The 17,023-nt window shown below is 56.3% G+C and overlaps 1 protein-coding gene across 4 annotated transcripts in view; it reads left to right on the top strand.

The window, feature by feature from the left end:
* TUBGCP2 (tubulin, gamma complex associated protein 2) overlaps positions 1-16,811 on the top strand; it is a 22,400-nt gene extending 5,589 nt beyond the window's left edge. For 3 of the 4 annotated variants that reach the window (XM_012660690.1, XM_012660691.1, XM_012660689.1), the window contains 16 exons: positions 1,143-1,271; positions 2,076-2,246; positions 3,768-3,927; positions 5,766-5,973; positions 6,249-6,448; positions 6,806-6,995; positions 7,671-7,816; positions 8,454-8,634; positions 8,908-9,088; positions 11,109-11,281; positions 11,522-11,650; positions 12,410-12,530; positions 13,221-13,364; positions 14,471-14,599; positions 15,366-15,529; positions 16,547-16,760. In XM_012660690.1, the coding sequence (XP_012516144.1) occupies positions 1,143-1,271; positions 2,076-2,246; positions 3,768-3,927; positions 5,766-5,973; positions 6,249-6,448; positions 6,806-6,995; positions 7,671-7,816; positions 8,454-8,634; positions 8,908-9,088; positions 11,109-11,281; positions 11,522-11,650; positions 12,410-12,530; positions 13,221-13,364; positions 14,471-14,599; positions 15,366-15,529; positions 16,547-16,682 (2,562 nt within the window). In that variant the 3' untranslated portion in view covers positions 16,683-16,760. Of the gene's footprint in view, positions 1-1,142; positions 1,272-2,075; positions 2,247-3,767; positions 3,928-5,765; positions 5,974-6,248; positions 6,449-6,805; positions 6,996-7,670; positions 7,817-8,453; positions 8,635-8,907; positions 9,089-11,108; positions 11,282-11,521; positions 11,651-12,409; positions 12,531-13,220; positions 13,365-14,470; positions 14,600-15,365; positions 15,530-16,546 lie in introns of all 4 variants that reach the window. The other variant, XM_012660688.1, reaches the window with a different exon arrangement.
* The last annotated feature ends 212 nt before the right edge of the window (positions 16,812-17,023 follow it).

Raw genomic sequence — 17,023 nt, forward strand, 5'->3', positions numbered from 1 at the left:
GGTGGTGGAGGTGGAGGTGGAGGTGGTGGTGGAGGTGGAGGAGGAGGTGATGGTGGAGGTGGTGGTGTGCACTCGGCTGTGATTCTCAGGGAGGTTCGTGCTCTGCTGTGATTCTGGTGGCTCCTCCAAGGGCGAGAGCTAGGCTTTGGGCCCTGGCTCTGACACATCCCCTCCATGGCCCACAGGAAGAGAGGTTCATGACACACAGGCATTCCTGTGGATACAAAGGGAAGCTACTGGGATTAACCACTTTGAAATCCCTTTTGAGTATTATTTCTGTAGTTAAGAAGAATATAATTCAAAATCATAGATCTTTTATTGTAAAAGATGACTTTGAATTTGAAATCTATTTTGAAACACAGTATGGGCTGGATGCAGAGGCTCACACCTGTAATCGCAGCACTTTGGGAGGCCAAGGCAGGAGGATCGCATGAGGCCAGGAATTCAAGACCAGTCTGGGCAACATAGCAAGACCCAGTTTATAAAAATAAATTTTTTTAAGATCAGGCAGGTGTGGTGTTGCACACCTGTAGTCCCAGTTACTCAGAAGGCTGAGGCAGGAGAATAAACTTGAGCCCAGGAGTGTGAGGCTGCAGTGAGCTGTCATCATACTAGTGCACTCCAGCCTGGGTGACAGAGCAAGAACCTGTCTCAAAAATAAATACATACATATTAAGCAGCATCAGTTATTTAAATAGCTCGCAATGGCAGAAGGGTGATTAGATTACTTGAGTGTCATAGGGAGTTCAGGGACACATACGGTTGTATTTGGTAAATACCAATAAATAAAGGGAGCATTGTAAACCATTGAGCATAACAACCCCTGAGCCTGTACGCAGTGATAGATTCCAGAGGGAGTGGAGTTAAATGTATAAATGCACGTGCAAACTGCTAGGAAGAAATGTGAGTTGGCTGTCATCTAACCTAAAGCTTAAATATTATAAGAGAGAAGCCATACAAGAAAATATGGGTAGGTTTAACAAAATGTTTAGGTGAATTTTCTTGGTTTATTTTAGAAACACATGATCATTTAGACTACGTAACTTAACTCTATTTTGGCTTTCTGTTTAATTTTCTTGAAGATTGTTTCTAAGTGCTGGATAAATTATTATCATTAAATTACTCACGTTTGTGCTTTTGAGGTTAAAATTGCAGAGTTTTCTCGTACTCCAGAAGACTTTCTAAAGAAATACGATGAACTGAAATCTAAAAATACAAGGAACCTCGACCCGCTTGTGTACCTGTTGTCAAAGCTCACAGAGGACAAAGAGGTAAGTGCTTGTACCAGCCCTCGCCCTTCACCTGCCTTGGGGGTGTCACAAAAGAACGTTCTCTCAGTGTCTGTGGAAGGTGCACGGCACATGTCCCTAATTAGGCATGTGTTGTGGAGCTGAGACACGCCTCGCACATGTGTTGAACGTCCACCTGCCGCTCTGACTGCATCACTCGTGGGCTCTTCCCGGCCTCACACCAGTCACACTTTGAGGCCGTTCGGTGCACATTCTTTGGTGGATCAGGAGGAGAAGTAACTCCTGATGCAGGTGAACGTGGGAAGTGTCACAGTGGGTACCTCCAGCTTAGGGCAGTGTGACTTTCCAGCGAGCGTCTGCTGAGTTTCTGCCTGTCACACGTTACTTTGATATCAAGAAAATTACACGTTGAGGCTGGGTAGCTGGCCGGTGATGTGTTAGGTCTCCACTCTCCTGTTAGAGGTAATGGGTGCAATTGGGTACTTCTGGACCACCAGTGCTAGGGACAGATAAGGGGACATGGTCCGCGCAGTCAGGGAGCCTTAGGTGCAACGCGGAGGAAAGCTTGCTTCTGGCAGCAGAATGCGGATTGACTTTCAAAGGCTATAGGAGTCCCTTCTGCTTGTGTTTTGGAGACGTGGCAGGTGCTTCCACGTGGCATGAAGCATGCAGAGACCAACCATAGCTAACAAGCCAATAGGGAGCCCCCTTTCACTCCCTCGTGTGGTGGTTAGAGTTAGAAAAGAAAAAAGGGGGGCTTACTTTACCTGGCCAGGTACACAAACATACCAGCCTAGGATGAACGAATAGTTTTGCAATTTTCAGACTCTACAGTATTTACAACAGAATGCAAAAGAAAGAGCTGAGCTCACAGCCACTGTGGGCAACACCGCCAGCTTCAGCGTCCCCACTGCGGCCTCCAAGATCTCCATGCAGGAGCTCGAGGAGCTGAGGAAGCAGCTCGGCAGCGTGGCCACGGGGTCCACGTTGCAGCAGGTACTGCATCCATGGCTGTCCATCGGCACTCACGCTTGCTGCTGGATGGCCATGTCTGTCTGTCATTTACTAAAAACGAATCTGAATTTAGAGAGGCTGAGGCTTAACACCTGTGACCTAGCTCTTTATGGGCAATTTTTTTTAGCCAAGAATTTTGAGCGCCACTATTCTGGACAAGAGGAGCTAAGTAGTGGCAGGAGGTTCTGGCTTAGCTGGGGAGCGAGACTCAGCTGTCTCAAGGTAGTTACGGGATCTGAGCCAACACAAATGACTGCCCATTTCCCTCCTGTAATTTTTGACTATTTTTGAGATCATACTTTCTACATTATTATATTTTCAAGGTTGTTTTCTTCCTTCTACACTTATTGCTGTTCTTTCATTTTTTGATGTGAGTCATCTCCAAGGCCCTCCTGTAGCTGCCACACCCCAGCCGTTGTGACCTTCCAACCCCTCCTCAGAGCCGCGACCTTGTGAGGGCGCCTGGCGTGCCCATGTCCGGTGCGGCAGCTCTAACATGGACACAGCCGATGCTGGTGGGGCATGTCTGTGTGCCGGACGTGATGGGGAACCTCTGCCCACATCACAGCCCTCACACCACTTTTCCCACGTGACACGTGAGGAAACCGAGGCTCGTCGCTAATGCAGAGTTGGTTCGCACCTGCTCCTAGCACTGACCACCCTGACTGGGACTTGGTCCTTCCAAAAGCTGCGCCAGTCCAGCCTGGCCCGATCAGCCTCTCATGGCCAGTGCGTCTGGAGGGCGAGTGCTGGGTCACGTGCCGGCTGCCAGCTGCCTTTGCGCTGCCTCCCAGGTCTGTGCCGGAGGCCCTTCTGCAGGGCGAGGGGCACGTCTGGGCTTCACCCAGCAAGTCACGTTTAGACCTAGTTCCCACCAGGAAAAAAAGATTCAGATTCTTCATGGTGTGTCCTGGTCTGAAACCCCTGCTCTGTGTGGAGATGCACCCTCTTCCCTCACAGTTCCCCACTGCTTGTGCCCGGGATTTACCTGTGGGCCCTGCACCCGCCCGAGACCCCTGGGAAGAGGGGTTGGGTCTCCCTGTCTCTCTCCTTCCCCAGCCCCTCACATTGTGACAGGCGCATAGAAGCGTATTTTATTTTAGCATTTGCACTGAAGCATACCCTTCTGGTTTTTTTGGTTTGTTTTTTTCATTCAGCATATTATGGGGGTACTAACATTTTGGTCACATGTAATGCTGTTTGCCCTGCCCAAGCCAGGGCCACAAGCCTGTCCTTCCCCCATACAGTGCATTCCGCTTCCATTAGTGTGGGTTTACCCCCTGACTGGCACCCAGTATTACTGCCGTGTGAGCGCCTTAGTGTTGCTCAGCTAGCACCAGTCTGATGGCGGGTACATGTGGTGCGTGTGTTTCCACCCTTGTGATACCTCCCTTTGAAGGATGGGCTCAGTCTCTACCCAGGATAATACGAGAGGTGCTAGATCACCATTGTTTTTTGTAGTTGATACTCTTCTGTTTTTGTTTTAAAAAATATCCTCGTTAGTCTCTGGAACTTACAAGAAAGATGCTTCGAGACAAGCAGAACAAAAAAAATTCAGGCCAGCACCTCCCTGTCTTCCCAGCGTGGGTGTATGAGAGACCTGCGCTGGTCGGGGATTTCCTGATTGGCTCGGGTGTAAGCCCCGACACGGCTTTGCCTATAGGTACGTGGTGTGTTTATTTCTAGCTCCCCGGCAATTACACGACACCTGTGCTTGTGTGGTGCCGCCCTGGCGGGAGCCCCACAGCAAAGCATGGGCACGGCCAGCCCTCCCCCAGGTCGTAACAGTTCCGCCTGCTGCCATCCACCCCTCTCCCAGCCCTGTGTAGCTGCACATGCGGCTCACCAGGGTCCTCAGCAGACTCTTCTCCCACCCTCCTGCCAGAACCGGGGTGGGCTGCAGCTGGCACCTCCGAACCGTGCTTTCGGTGCCCTGGTGCAGACCTGAGGGTGTCAGTCCCATGGGGAACTTTGCTCTGAACAGCGATTTGTAATCCTACAGATCCTGCCACAGCAGTGCTCTCCGAGGCCTCTTCAAAGTCGTGTGTCTTGTAGACAAAATGCAGATGAGACCACGTGGTCCTTTCAGGACAGGTGGTTGGGATCTGGGATGTGTCCTCTGTACGCTGTGGGCCGCATGTCGTAATTCATAAGTACCTTTTTGGATTGAAAAACGAGACTTTGCAAGTTAAGGACATAGAGTACCTGCAGCGTTTTGCCCCATCATTGGTGGTCCAAAGTCAGGAGGAAGTGTGGAGGGCAGTCTGCTTTACTGTGGCGTGTGAGGCTCCATGCGGCGTAGTTACAGGAGCGGCTTGTGCCCGGGACTCGTCACAGCTGCGCCAGTAGCTTCGAGTCTAGCGGTCACAGGACGCTTCCTCCCAGCAGATGTGTGAGGGCAACAGAGGGATTTTGGAAACTGCCGGGGTGCGTGTGGCACCTTCCCGGGTGCCAGGCCTCAGCTCAGGTTTGGGTGTGGCTGTGGCCTGGCCAACATGCGTGCCCCAACCTGCCATCGCTCACGTGGGGACAGTTTCTGCTGCCTCCCCCCATCCTGGACCTGCCGTCCCCCTCCCCTGGTGCCCCTTCCTCTCAGCTCGTTTCCAGTCTAGGGCAGGGGTGAGCTCTGACAGCCAAGGCCACCTGGATGTAGGGGTATGGTGGGCCACCTCAGCAGATGGCCCCCGGCCAGCCTCCAGGGTGCGTCAGGTGGTGACGAGGAAACCACACTGCATCCTACAGCCGTCCCACACTGTGTGTGATAGAAGTTGTCAGTTTCTTAACACGTAAGTGATAGCTTTTTTAGCTTTTTAAAGGAAACCTCGTTTTGTCTCAGAGTGACCCATACTTACCAAGTTTGTAATTAAAAATGCTCTAAGTCCAACTAACGTCTGAAGTGTTTTTGCTTTTTTTTGGAGGCAGGGTCTTGCTCTGTCGCCCTGGGTGGAGTGCCGTGGCACCATCATAGCTCACAGCAACCTCAAACTCCTGGGCTTAAGTGAGCCTCCTGCCTCAGCCTCCCAAGTAGCTGGGACTACAGGCGCGTGCCTTGACACCTGGCTTATTTTTCTATGTTTAGTAGAGACTGAGTCTCGCTCTTGCTCAGGCCTGGGCTCAAGCGATCCTCCCACCTCCGCCTTCCAGAGTGCTAGGATCCAGGCCTGGAAGTCCTTCTTGAACTCCTGACTTTATCTCCTTACCGGTTGCATTCATTCGAGTGTAGCGGACCGCGGTGTGCAGTGAGACCCCTGCTCTCCAGGGCCATCACGCCTCCTGGGCCTGGACCTGTCCTGGCAGCTTTGGAATCTCAGCCTCTGGTTCCCCAGTGAGATCACTTGAAGCCAAGTGCGACAACTTACTTTTACTCCCACAGATACTTGAGGGAGTTACAAAGAAGGGAGCGAGTGAGAGTGTGACTGATGAGCAGATGAGATCCCCGGGGCCACGGGGGTCGGTGGGCGTGGGCGCCGTGCAGAGCCCAGCACCATCTGTGTCCCGCAGGCACGCTGCCCCTGGCCTCCCAGGAGGCGGCCATGGTGGAGGACCTGCTCTACGTGCTGGTGGGTGTGGATGGCAGGTACATCACCGCCCAGCCCCTGGCTGGGAGGCAGAGCCGGACCTTCCTCGTGGACCCCAACCTGGACCTGTCCATCAGAGAGCTAGTGAGCAGGATCCTGCCGGTGGCGGCCAGCTACTCCACCGTGACCAGGTGGGCACCAGCCCCTGGGAGCGCGTCCCGATGACGGTAGACGTTGGCACCCCCTTCTGAAGAAAGTCCCTGCCTTGGTTATTACTCAGCTTTGTTCCTGACACGTCTGAGGGGGCTGTGAGTCACCACTCGGTGGCCAAGGTTCCTCTCTGGGATGAGAGGCTCGCATGAGTCACCCGCTTCCTGTTTCAGGATGGGATGCAGAATATCTGACGTTTTATCTGGAAATGCAGCTTTTGCCTTTTTAAAGATGTTTGACATATCTTTCCTCATAGGTTCATTGAAGAGAAGTCCTCCTTCGAGTATGGGCAGGTGAACCACGCCCTGGCGGCCGCCATGAGAACCCTGGTGAAGGAGTACCTGATCCTGGTCACCCAGCTGGAGCAGCTGCACAGGCAGGGCCTCCTGTCGCTGCAGAAGCTCTGGTTCTACATCCAGCCGGCCATGCGCACCGTGGACATCCTGGCCTCCCTCGGTACGCGCCGGCCTGGCGGGAGAGCACAGCAGGTGGTGGGCTCAGGACAGCAGGGCGGGTGTGAGGATGAGGCTGGAGCAGGGTTCCAGCCCCTCCGTTCTTACTTCCGGATACCAGATCGTGAGGCCAAAGCCCACGTTGCTTCGTGTTTTACTAATCTGAGGAGGAAAGCTTTAGAAGCTTTTATTGATAAGCTTTAATTAGCAACTACAACTGTACAGTTTGAGCATATCCCAAAAAAGAAGCACGTGTCCCGGTAAGAAAGCCGGAAACTAACTGAGAGGCTCCAGTCTTGGCTTGAGCCGGGCAGGAGCATGGGGCCTCCTTCTTGGCAGTGAGCCCCCCTCTTCCCCGTAGCCGCCGCAGTGGACAAAAGTGAGTGCCTGGGTGGGTCCACGCTGAGCCTGCTGCACGACAGGAGCGTCAGCTGCACGGGGGACACCCAGGCGCAGGAGCTGTGCCTGCACCTGACCAAGGCGGCCAGCGCACCCTACTTTGAGGTTCTGGAGAAGTGGATATACAGGGGCGTCATCCACGACCCGTACAGGTGGGACCCTCGTGCTGCCCCCCGTGAGGGGTGGGAGGCACTTACAGGTGGCCGTGTGCAGTGGGGGTGGGGAGGTCCGTCCGTGCTGCCTCCGTGTGGCTTGTTCTGCGTGTCAAGGATGTTAAAGTCGCTTCAAGTCAGGCGCCTCCTTGGTGCGTGGACTTCCTGGCCTGGGAGGCCCGTGGCTTCTCCTCAGGGTTATTAAGGGCATAAAACAAAATGCATCAGCTCACAGAGAGTCCTATTGTACTGACAGGCATTCGTGTAAACATTTTAAAAGACAAATCTGTGATGTAGAAGTACGTATTTCTTTACTAATGGTCCAAATTATGAAACCTGGTGTGACGGGCCGCGTGTGGGCGCAGCGTCACACTCGCTGGCGTCCCGTGAGTGGCCACGGGAGGTGTCTGGTGTCTGCTGGTGATGGGGTCCGAGCGTCGGTGGCTGCCTGTGTTCGCAATGGCAGGAAATGCTGGGTCCACTCAGGTGGATGGAAATAAAGGCAGATTTGTTTTCCGTCCAGCTCTGTTGCCCCCTAAGGTCCCCGCATCCCAGGTTAAGTGCCCCGCCCAGAGTGGGGTTTGCAGGCTGATGCTCACTCCCAGTGGGGGGGTGACTAGAAAGTCAGGGTGTGTGTTGGCCGCCGCTCCTGCTGACGTGCCCCCTGGTCCTCAGCGAGTTCATGGTCGAGGAGCACGAGCTGCGCAAGGAGAAGATCCAGGAGGACTACAACGACAAGTACTGGGACCAGCGCTACACCGTGGTGCAGCCGCAGATCCCGTCCTTCCTGCAGAAGGTGGCCGGCAAGATCCTGAGCACAGGTGCGGGCGCGGGGTGGGGCGCCCTGAGCCTCGTGTGCTGCCACCTGTGGGCCGAGGCTCCAGACGGCCTCTGCTGGCCGCGAGTGGTGCCGAGCTGGACTGTGGAGGTCGCCTGCTCCCGCGCTGCTGGTCTCCAGGCAGCTCCTGGCCTCGCTGGCCACCTCCGCTTCGTCTCTGACCCCAGGAGGCCGTCTCACGGGTGGCTTCTCTCTTATTTTTACTTTTTAATTCCTAAAAATCTCATCAGCACTGTGGGAGAAACCATGAAGGACACAGGCCTGCTGGGCCGGTGGCAGTTTTAGTCACCACCACACGGGTCAGGGCCTGGCCTCATGCCAGAGAGGGATGCAGGGACCCTGCGGAAGGGGCTGGAAGGTGGTTATGGTCTGATTGTCATCGGCCTTTTGGAAATTGCTTCTGTGCTCTGGGTTAGAAATTTGCCTGTAGGAAGAGCTGCAGCAGTTCACCGCGGCCCCGTCCTTGGTAGCTGTCAGTTGTGTCTCTCTCCTGGGAACCTGAGTGTGCAGAGCAGATTCCAGTCCACTCCCTGGCGTTTGGAGGGAGACAGCTGAGGCTTCAGGCCTGAGATTTACTGCGCATGTGACAGTTTCTACTCCGCTTTCCTTTGTCTCTTCAGGAAAGTATCTCAATGTGGTCAGAGAGTGTGGTCACCACGTCACCTGCCCGGTGGCTAAAGAGATTATCTACACGCTGAAGGAGCGGGCGTATGTGGAGCAAATCGAGAAGGCGTTCGACTACGCCAGCAAGGTGCTGCTGGACTTCCTGATGGAGGAGGAGGAGCTGGTGGCCCACCTGAGGTGGTTCTCTGCACACTCCTTCCTGGGGAGGACGGGGCCTGCAGGGTGCGGGGCTGAGGGTGGGGGTCACTCCCAAGGGTCCCGTCTCTGGAGAAGTGGGCCTGCTGCCGGGCTGTCTCCAGTCTACACTGCACCTGTGCGGGGCAGGGTCTGGGGCCCAGCTCCCCACCCGTCCCTGCCCACCGCCTCACCTGACACGTGGCCACATCACACGTCTTTCTGTGGCTGCGGCGAAGTGCCGGCGGGGTGCTCACCACCGCCTCCACGGCGCAGGTCCATCAAGCGCTACTTCCTGATGGACCAGGGGGACTTCTTTGTGCACTTCATGGACCTCACCGAGGAGGAGCTCCGGAAGCCAGTGGAGGACATTGCGCCCCCCCGCCTGGAGGCCCTGTTGGAGCTGGCGCTGCGCATGAGCACCGCCAACACGGACCCCTTCAAAGACGACCTCAAGGTGGGTGGCGCGGGCTCCGGGCCTGCGCTGTGCTGCTGGGGGTGGGCGCCAAGAAGGGCGTGGGAGACGGGCTGTGGGGAGCGGCCCTGTCCCGTGCTGGCCGCAGCCGTGTCGGGTCGTGTGGGGCTGGCTCCTCCCTGCCCGTCAGCGAGCTGCTGAGCTCAGCTTGCCAGGGTTGTGAGGCTCTGCGTCTGCACGCACACGGGACGCGGGTCTGAGGCGCCGCAGGGTCCTTGCCGGGCTGTGGTGTGGGGTGAGGCTGGTTCGTGGAACGCGTCTGGGAACGGCCCTCTTCAGTTTTGGGGAGGGCTTCAAGTGCTCGTTCCTCTCTGGACTGTTGGGCAAGACCCGCCCGTGAAGCCCTCAGTCCCAGGCCGATCTTCTTGGAGGTTCGTGTCCCGGAGCAGCCTGTGTCTGTGTTTCCACAGCTCTGGTCTGGATTGTCCAGTTTGTGGGCTGGAAACATCGTATTCTTTTGTAATCCTTGTTATTTCTGTAAGGTGCGTGGTAATGTTCCGGATTTTGTTTCTAATTTTTGTCTTTTCCTAGTCAGTGTAGCTAAAAATTTGTCAATTTCGTTGATCTTTTCAAAGAACCACATTTTGGTTCTCTTTGATTTTTTGCTATTTTTCTGTTCTGTCATATTCATCTCTAATCTGTGTTATTTCCTTCTGTCTGATAGCTTTGCGTTTAGTTTGCTCTTCTCCTTCTAGTTTCTTAAGTTGTAAAGTTAGAGTACGGATTTGAGATCTTTCTTCTTTTTTCATAGAAGCGTTTATAGGGGTAAAGTTCCCTCGGAGCAGGGCTTGCAGGGCACCCCTAAGTTTTGGTGTGTTGTGTTTTCATTTCCGTTGTCTCGGTGTGTTTTCTAATTCCCTTGTGAGTTCTCGGATCCATTGGTTGGTTGTGCTTGATTTACACGCGTTTGTTAATTGTCTGGTTTTCCTCCTTTCGCTTATTTTTGACTTCATCTTGTGGTCAGAGAACATGCTCTGTATGACTTCAGTTTTGTAAAAGTTATTGGCTTGTTTTGTGGCCTCAGGTGTATGCCAGAGAATGTTCCGTGTGCCCCTGAGGAGAGTTGTGGGCAGTGCCGGGTTGTGAGGTCGCTGTGCCACGTCACTGGGTCCTCTCCTTCCTTCCCGACCTCCTGTCGGTGGCTCCGTCCGCTCCTGAGAGTCTCCGCTGCTGTTGTACAGTTGTGTTTCTCCTCGTAACTCTGCCTGTTCTCGCTTCGTATGTTCTGGGGTCTGTTGTTAGGTGCCAAGAGTATTTGTATAGGATGAATTTCTAGTCGTGAAATTATTGGGTCAAAGCATTCGGCCCCCGCACGACCGGACTGATCTCACTGGGGTCTGGTCTCAGGACCCTGGGCCACAGCGGGTGCTGTCTGCACACATCTTTGTTACCTGGTGGGCAGGAAGAATGTGTTCAGATTTTCGTTTCTGTTAGGTGAGCGTTTTTGTCTCTTTGTTAGCCGTTTGTTTCTTCGTCTTTCATCTTCGTTCGTGTCTTTATTTTCTGTCACATGATCTCGCGTGGACTTGGAGGAGCTCTGTCACACGGCCCGCGGCGTGTGGCTGACACTTGCTAAGTCGAGAGTGATGTGGGGAGCGTGTGACTTGCCTGCCCAGCCACGCCGTCCGTCGGACGGGCTTCACTCTTCAGCCTGGGCCTGTGCCTACCCTGACAAAAAGGTTTCGATCTTGGGGATTCAGGTTTATCTGTCTGTCGTGTGGTTTCTTGTCCGTGCCGTCCGCAGCAGCTTGGTGTTTATTAACAGGGAGCAACTCGTCTGTGTTTTCCCTTCTCTGTTTTAATGGCAAGTGGCTTAGTTTTGAACTAGGGTTTACCCATCGATGCTTGGCTTTTCTTCACGCAAGCCCCCAGTATCTAGAAGCAGAATTCAGAGAGACTCACCTCGGGACTGACTCGCTTTCCCATCGCCTGGGGATCAGGACTTGACTTTTGGCCTTTTCCTCTAAAAATTGGATGCTTCGTTTTATTTCTTTTTCCCCAGATTGACCTGATGCCTCATGACCTCATCACTCAGCTGCTGCGAGTTCTGGCCATCGAGACCAAGCAGGAGAAGGCGATGACCCACGCCGACCCTACCGAGCTCACGCTGAGCGGCCTGGAGGCCTTCTCCTTCGACTACATCGTCAAGTGGCCCCTGTCACTCATCATCAACAGGTGAGCGGCCAGCCCCACGGAGGCGTCTCCTAGGTACTCGCTCAGAGCTGTGCCCTGCAGAGGCGGCCTCACCCTGCCCTGGGCCTGCGCGGCTCTCCCAGGCCTCTTGTGCCCAGAGGGGATCCTCAGCTGTCCAGGGCCACGGGGCGTGGAGCGTGTGGACGCCGTGTCGATTGCGACATCTGGTGCCGGCGGTGGCGGTCGCTATCTGAGAGCCGTGTGCCTTCCTTCCCCTTGCAGGAAAGCCCTCACCCGCTACCAGATGCTCTTCAGGCACATGTTTTACTGCAAGCACGTGGAGCGGCAGCTCTGCAGCGTCTGGATCAGCAACAAGGCCGCCAAGCAGCACTCGCTGCACTCCGCCAAGTGGTGCGTGCTCCCTCCGCCCTCTCGCGCTCACGTAGGATGTTCGTGCTTCTTAGCCTTTGAAAACAGTGATTTGAAAACGCACGTTTATGGCTTTTAGATACATGATGTGTCAGTTTTCACGTCAAAGGGCAGCGTGACACCACTGTCCACCCCACAGGGGACCTGCCCTGTCCCTCAGCCTGTCCACAGCCTGGGCGATGGCGCAGGCCTGGAGATCGCCCGGGTCTGTCTGTAGGACACAGCCCCTCGGGGGCTGGGAGCGTGTGGAGCATGTCGTGCTGGCAGCTGCTGCACCTGCCCCACAGGTGCTCTGCGCGCTAGCCTGTGCACCAGGTGGCGTTTGAAGGGAGGGCTGAGGACAGCCTGTGTCTCAACAGTAAAGCACAAAATGAGAATCTGCCTTGTGGTGTCGCTGCCAGTCTCCATGGCTGGGCTGGTTGGTGATGTCCCTGCAGGGCACAGGGAGACGAAGACAGTGAGTCGTGTCAGGCAGGACACTCGCCCAGTGCTGCCGGAGCTGGGAGCTGGTGTCCCTGGGCCCCCGTGCCAGTCACCACACCCTGTGCCGAGGACGCCTCTGTTAGTGTTGTTCACGTCTGTGTCTGAGCCACCGTTGGCTCATGGGAGCAGCAGTCACGAGAGTCCACTACACTCAGAGGAGGTGCCCATGCTCTAGAGGACGCCGTTCTAGCCCACTCGACGCCGTCGAGGTCTTGGCCTGATGTTATGTTTTCTGTGACTGTCGTTTGTGTCACTCAGGTTTGCCGGGGCCTTTACTCTGCGGCAACGAATGCTCAACTTTGTTCAGAACATTCAGTACTACATGATGTTCGAGGTGATGGAACCAACCTGGCACATCCTTGAGAAAAACCTGAAATCCGTGAGTTTGAGCTCAGTAGATCGTAACATCTAAAAGGCAGGGTGTGTTTCACAAAGTGGTCTTAGGAGCACCAAGTTCTGGTTCGGTGGGGAGAGCTGCAGCGACCCCTCCCTGCAGCTCCACGCCCCGCATCCTCCTCTGCAGAGGGAGAAGTTACGGGGTGCCTTGGCCAGTGCTGGAGGAAAGAGCCCTGTTCTGCATGCCGACTTGGGTTTCTTCCCACACGATCGGTGTGAGAGAGGCAGAGAGAGGGAAAGAGAGGGCAGCAGAAGTGGGGGACCTCCTCCCATCGGCCACATTGCACAGAATCGGCTGTCCAGACGTGTGGACGCCCCGTGGGCGCCATCCCCTCCAGGAGCTCTGAGCACTTAGCAGCCGGGTAGCCCCGATGCTGCCGAGGCCCATGGGACCTGCGCCAGAACCTCAGTTACCACCAAATTCCAAAACTAGCAAGTGGCTGTATTTCCTTCTTGTTTTCTAAGAACTAAAAACTTGGATCTTTGAGGGCAGGCTTGGTGTTGTTTTTTTTCAATGATATTCTGAAGTGTCCCCCTGAATGACCAGAGGCCCATTTAAAAGATGGGACCTCGTAAGCACAAGCGTACAAGACAAGACCGAGTGCCACGCACACAGTGTCTTTCTGAGAGAAAAGGCTCAGTGCCGCCGTCAGCCTCAGCCTTTTCCTTGCAGGCTTCCAACATCGATGACGTCCTTGGCCATCACACGAGCTTCCTGGACAACTGCCTGAAGGACTGCATGCTCACCAACCCCGAGCTGCTGAAGGTCTTCTCCAAGCTCATGTCTGTGTGCGTCATGTTCACCAACTGCATGCAGGTGCGCACAGGTGCAGGCAGATGTGGACAAGTGCAGGCAAGTGAGACAGGTACAGGCAGGTGAGGCAGGTGCAGGTGCGGACAGGTACAGACAGGTGCAGGAAGGTGAGGACAGGTACAGGCAGGTGAGGCAGGTGCAGGTGCGGACAGGTACAGACAGGTGCAGGAAGGTGTGGACGGGTACAGGCAGGTGAGGCAGGTGCAGGTGTGGACAGGTACAGACAGGTACAAGAAGGTATGGACAGGTACAGACAGGTGCAGGAAGGTGTGGACAGGTACAGGGAGGTGAGACAGGTGGAGGCAGATGAGAACGGGTATGGACAGGTGAGACAGGTGCAGGCAGGTGAGGACAGATGTAGACAGGTGACGACAGGTGCAGGCAGATGATGGCAGATGAGGACAGGTGCAGGCAGGTGATGGCAGGTGTGAGTACCCAAGCCAGTGCTACAGCAGCCCTGAGCCACACCTTCCCCTGCCCTTGAGTTTTGTCGAGCCCAGTGTTACCTGAGTGTTTCCAGAACTCCTGGGTCTTCCTGGCCTGGTGGTCCCTCCCTTGAGCCCCACCCTGGCAGTGTGGGCAGCGACACCTGGCTCTGCTGCGTTCCTCCACTCCATCTGCGATGCAGGGCGCGGTCCATGGTGCTGGTCCCTGTCCTGGCTGTTGTGTTTTCCCTGGGACTGGAGCTCCTCAGCTCAACTCAGCGTCTGGGCACTTGTTACAGGCAGTTGCCCCAGACGGCGGCGGAGAAAACGAGTGTCCAGTGGCGAAGGGATGGCCTGGGGGTTACTGGGGCTCGAAGGCAGGATCTGAGGTGCGCGCTCCGCAGGCAGCGCCGTCGAGGGGCTGGGACGAGGGCCAGCGGAAGAGGTGGGGGAGGAGCTGGAAAGTTAGTTGATAGCTGTGGAAGGTGGACCTGGGGACTCTGTCGGCACAACTAAAGTCACTTCACCGGTAGCCTCCAGAGATGTGCTAGCGGGTCCCCTAAGCCGCGGAGACAGCACCAGGTGCGCGGCGGGGAGTGTGCACCTGCGAGGACTCCGGTGTTTTCCGCAAATCATGGTGGTTGCAACTAACGGAAGCACCTCTGTACGACCTCCCACCCCTAGAAATTCACACAGAGCATGAAGTTGGACGGCGAGCCGGGCCGGCCGACACCAGAGCAGGGCACGCTGCTGGGGCCACCCGCAGGGGCTGAGTGGGCCGAGGAACGGGCCCGGAAGGAGCTCGCCAGGAAGGTGCGTGGCCCGAGAGTGCCTCTTTGTGTGGTTGGGTGCAGCCGTGTTAACATTGCACACTTAGGAAACCTTCCGCTGCCCTTTTGTTCTGTCTCCCTTTGAGAAAAAGACTTAAAACTGGGTTCCAACTGCAAGAACCTTCCTGCTCAACTCTGGTCCTAACTTCAGCCTGGCGGGCTCTAGGGTGCGACCGCGGTGGTCTGTGGGATGGGCGTCGTGCAGTGAGCCTGGGGCACCCCATAGAGGACAGAGGCCCAGTGGGCCCAGGGGCCACAGCCCTGCTGCCTCCGACGAGAGCCTTTCCTGAGCTGGCACTGGCAAGCCGCGTGTCCTCTGGGCCCTGCAGGAGCCAGCTCCAGCTTGGCGTGAGCCAGGGCGGCTTGGGGGCTCCCCGTGCTCCCACGGGAGCTGGGACATGAGAGACGGCTCAGCCCTCTTGCGGGAAGCAGCCAGGAGACCCCTGACCTGTAGCAGGAAAGCTCAAGGTGCACCGGGGGGCCGAGCCTGGACCCGTCCCCCCACAAGGCCCAGAGGAACCTCCAGTGCACGGGTGGCAGCTGTGCCCCTTGCTTGGGGCGTCTGTCCATGTGCCACAGTCTCAGGAACGTCTTGTGACACCGAGTTTTTACCTTGTATCACACGGAACCTGTTTCTCCTATTTGAGAAAAAAGGGAGGACGCGGAAACTAGAGCTTGGGACCAGTGCTGTGCAGGAGGCTCACTGCAGGCGGCAATGCTGGCTCACGCGCTCCCCGCTTTGCTTCCAGTACCTGGCCGAGCACGTGGACGCTCCCCAGCTGGCATCCAGCTTCGAGGCCACCATCAACAAGTTTGACCAGAACTTCTCTGCCCACCTGCTTGACCTCCTGGCCCGGCTGAGCATCTACAGCACCAGCGACTGTGAGCACGGCATGGCCAGCGTCATCTCCAGGTGGGCGTCGCGGCCGCCTCCCACCTTGTCTCCTCTTCACCTTGCCGCGGTCCTGAGCCCCACCCCTCCCTTGGCCAACCCCTAGCCCCACGAAGCCCCCGTCCCTTGGGTCTGGCCCCAGGTGGGACCTCAGGAGGGTGAGGGGTCTGCCCCAGGTAAGTGCGTGTCCGGCTTTATCTCTGGTGCTACCGCTGGTCACCCTTGTCCCGTGAGGTTGAGGTTAGGGGGTGCGGGTGTGGGTGAATGTGGGTGCGGGTACTGGCTAGCATGTGCACGTGTGTATGCACATGTGTGTCAGGCTGCCCAGCCCTCCCAGGGCGTGACATTCTGCACACCGGGCTGCCAGGCAGCTTGGGCCACCCATCAGCACCCCCACGTTGTGTATGATCCTGGGGCAGGGCTGGGCCAGCCTCGCTCAGCCACGCTGCCACACCAGAGCCGGGGAGGAAGAGGGGCGGGCGGGGCGGTGGGTTTGCTCATCACTCATGGGGGTGAGGAAAGGCGCCTCAGCTTCCAGCCAGGAAGGGGCACCGTCCTTGTGCCAACCTTGGGAAGGTGCCCCTCCCCACGGACGTCCCGATTTCCTGAGTGCGTTTCCGAGGCCACCCTGCCTTGAGAAGTGCCACTGGGTGGCCCAGGCCCTGGCGCCAGGTGCTACTGGGGGCCTAGGGAGCCCCAGCGTCAAGGGCTGGGAGAGAAGTCCACGTCCCCACCCCACGGCCGGTGCTCGGCTGGGGATGCTCTGTGAGACGTCAGTTAGAGGCGTTGGTCGTCTGGCTTTTAGCTTTCGTGTGTGTTGCCAAGTTCCAGTTTTGATGTTGCTTAGAAGCCGCGAAGGTCGTGGGGAGCAGGAGAGCAGAGCGGGTGCACCCTGCTGGGAGGGGCTTTGCTGTGGTCTCTGTCGCTGGTCCTTTCCCTGGGTGCTGGGGGGGACCCAGCACGGCCACCCAAGGGACCTGCGTGTGCTCCTGTGGCATCTCCTCCAGGACGGACCCCGCCCCCTTTCCTTCCACACAGGCTCGACTTCAACGGCTTCTACACGGAGCGCCTGGAGCGCTTGTCTGCAGAGAGGAGCCAGAAGGCCACCCCCCAAGTGCCCGTCCCACGGGGGCCGCCTGTCGCAGTGCCCAGGGTTGCGGTCACTGCGCAGTGAGCTGCAGGCCACGGCTCGGAGGGAGGGTGTGGGGGGCGGCAGGTGCTGCGGTTTGAGCAAGTCCAGGATTTTCCAGTCAAATAGAACACACACGTGTGTTCTGTGTGTTTTTTGTGTTTAAACATAAAGTCCAAATTATCGACTTAGCGTGTTTCATTTTACAGAAGCTGCCCAGACAGAGCGAGTGTTGCCGATTCGTTAGCTTTTTCAAATTGAACTGTCACCGTTTGGGGTGTTCTTGGCCTTAAGTAAAGACAAAGTGAAAACACGCGTATTTGAGGAAAAGCGAGGTGACCACGAAGGCGTTGTGGGGTGACACTGGCCTGGCGGCCACATCCGCC

This window comes from Propithecus coquereli, unplaced genomic scaffold (genome assembly GCF_000956105.1).
Source record: "Propithecus coquereli isolate 6110/MARCELLA unplaced genomic scaffold, Pcoq_1.0 Scaffold673, whole genome shotgun sequence".
In the NCBI taxonomy this organism is placed as follows: Eukaryota; Metazoa; Chordata; class Mammalia; order Primates; family Indriidae; genus Propithecus; species Propithecus coquereli.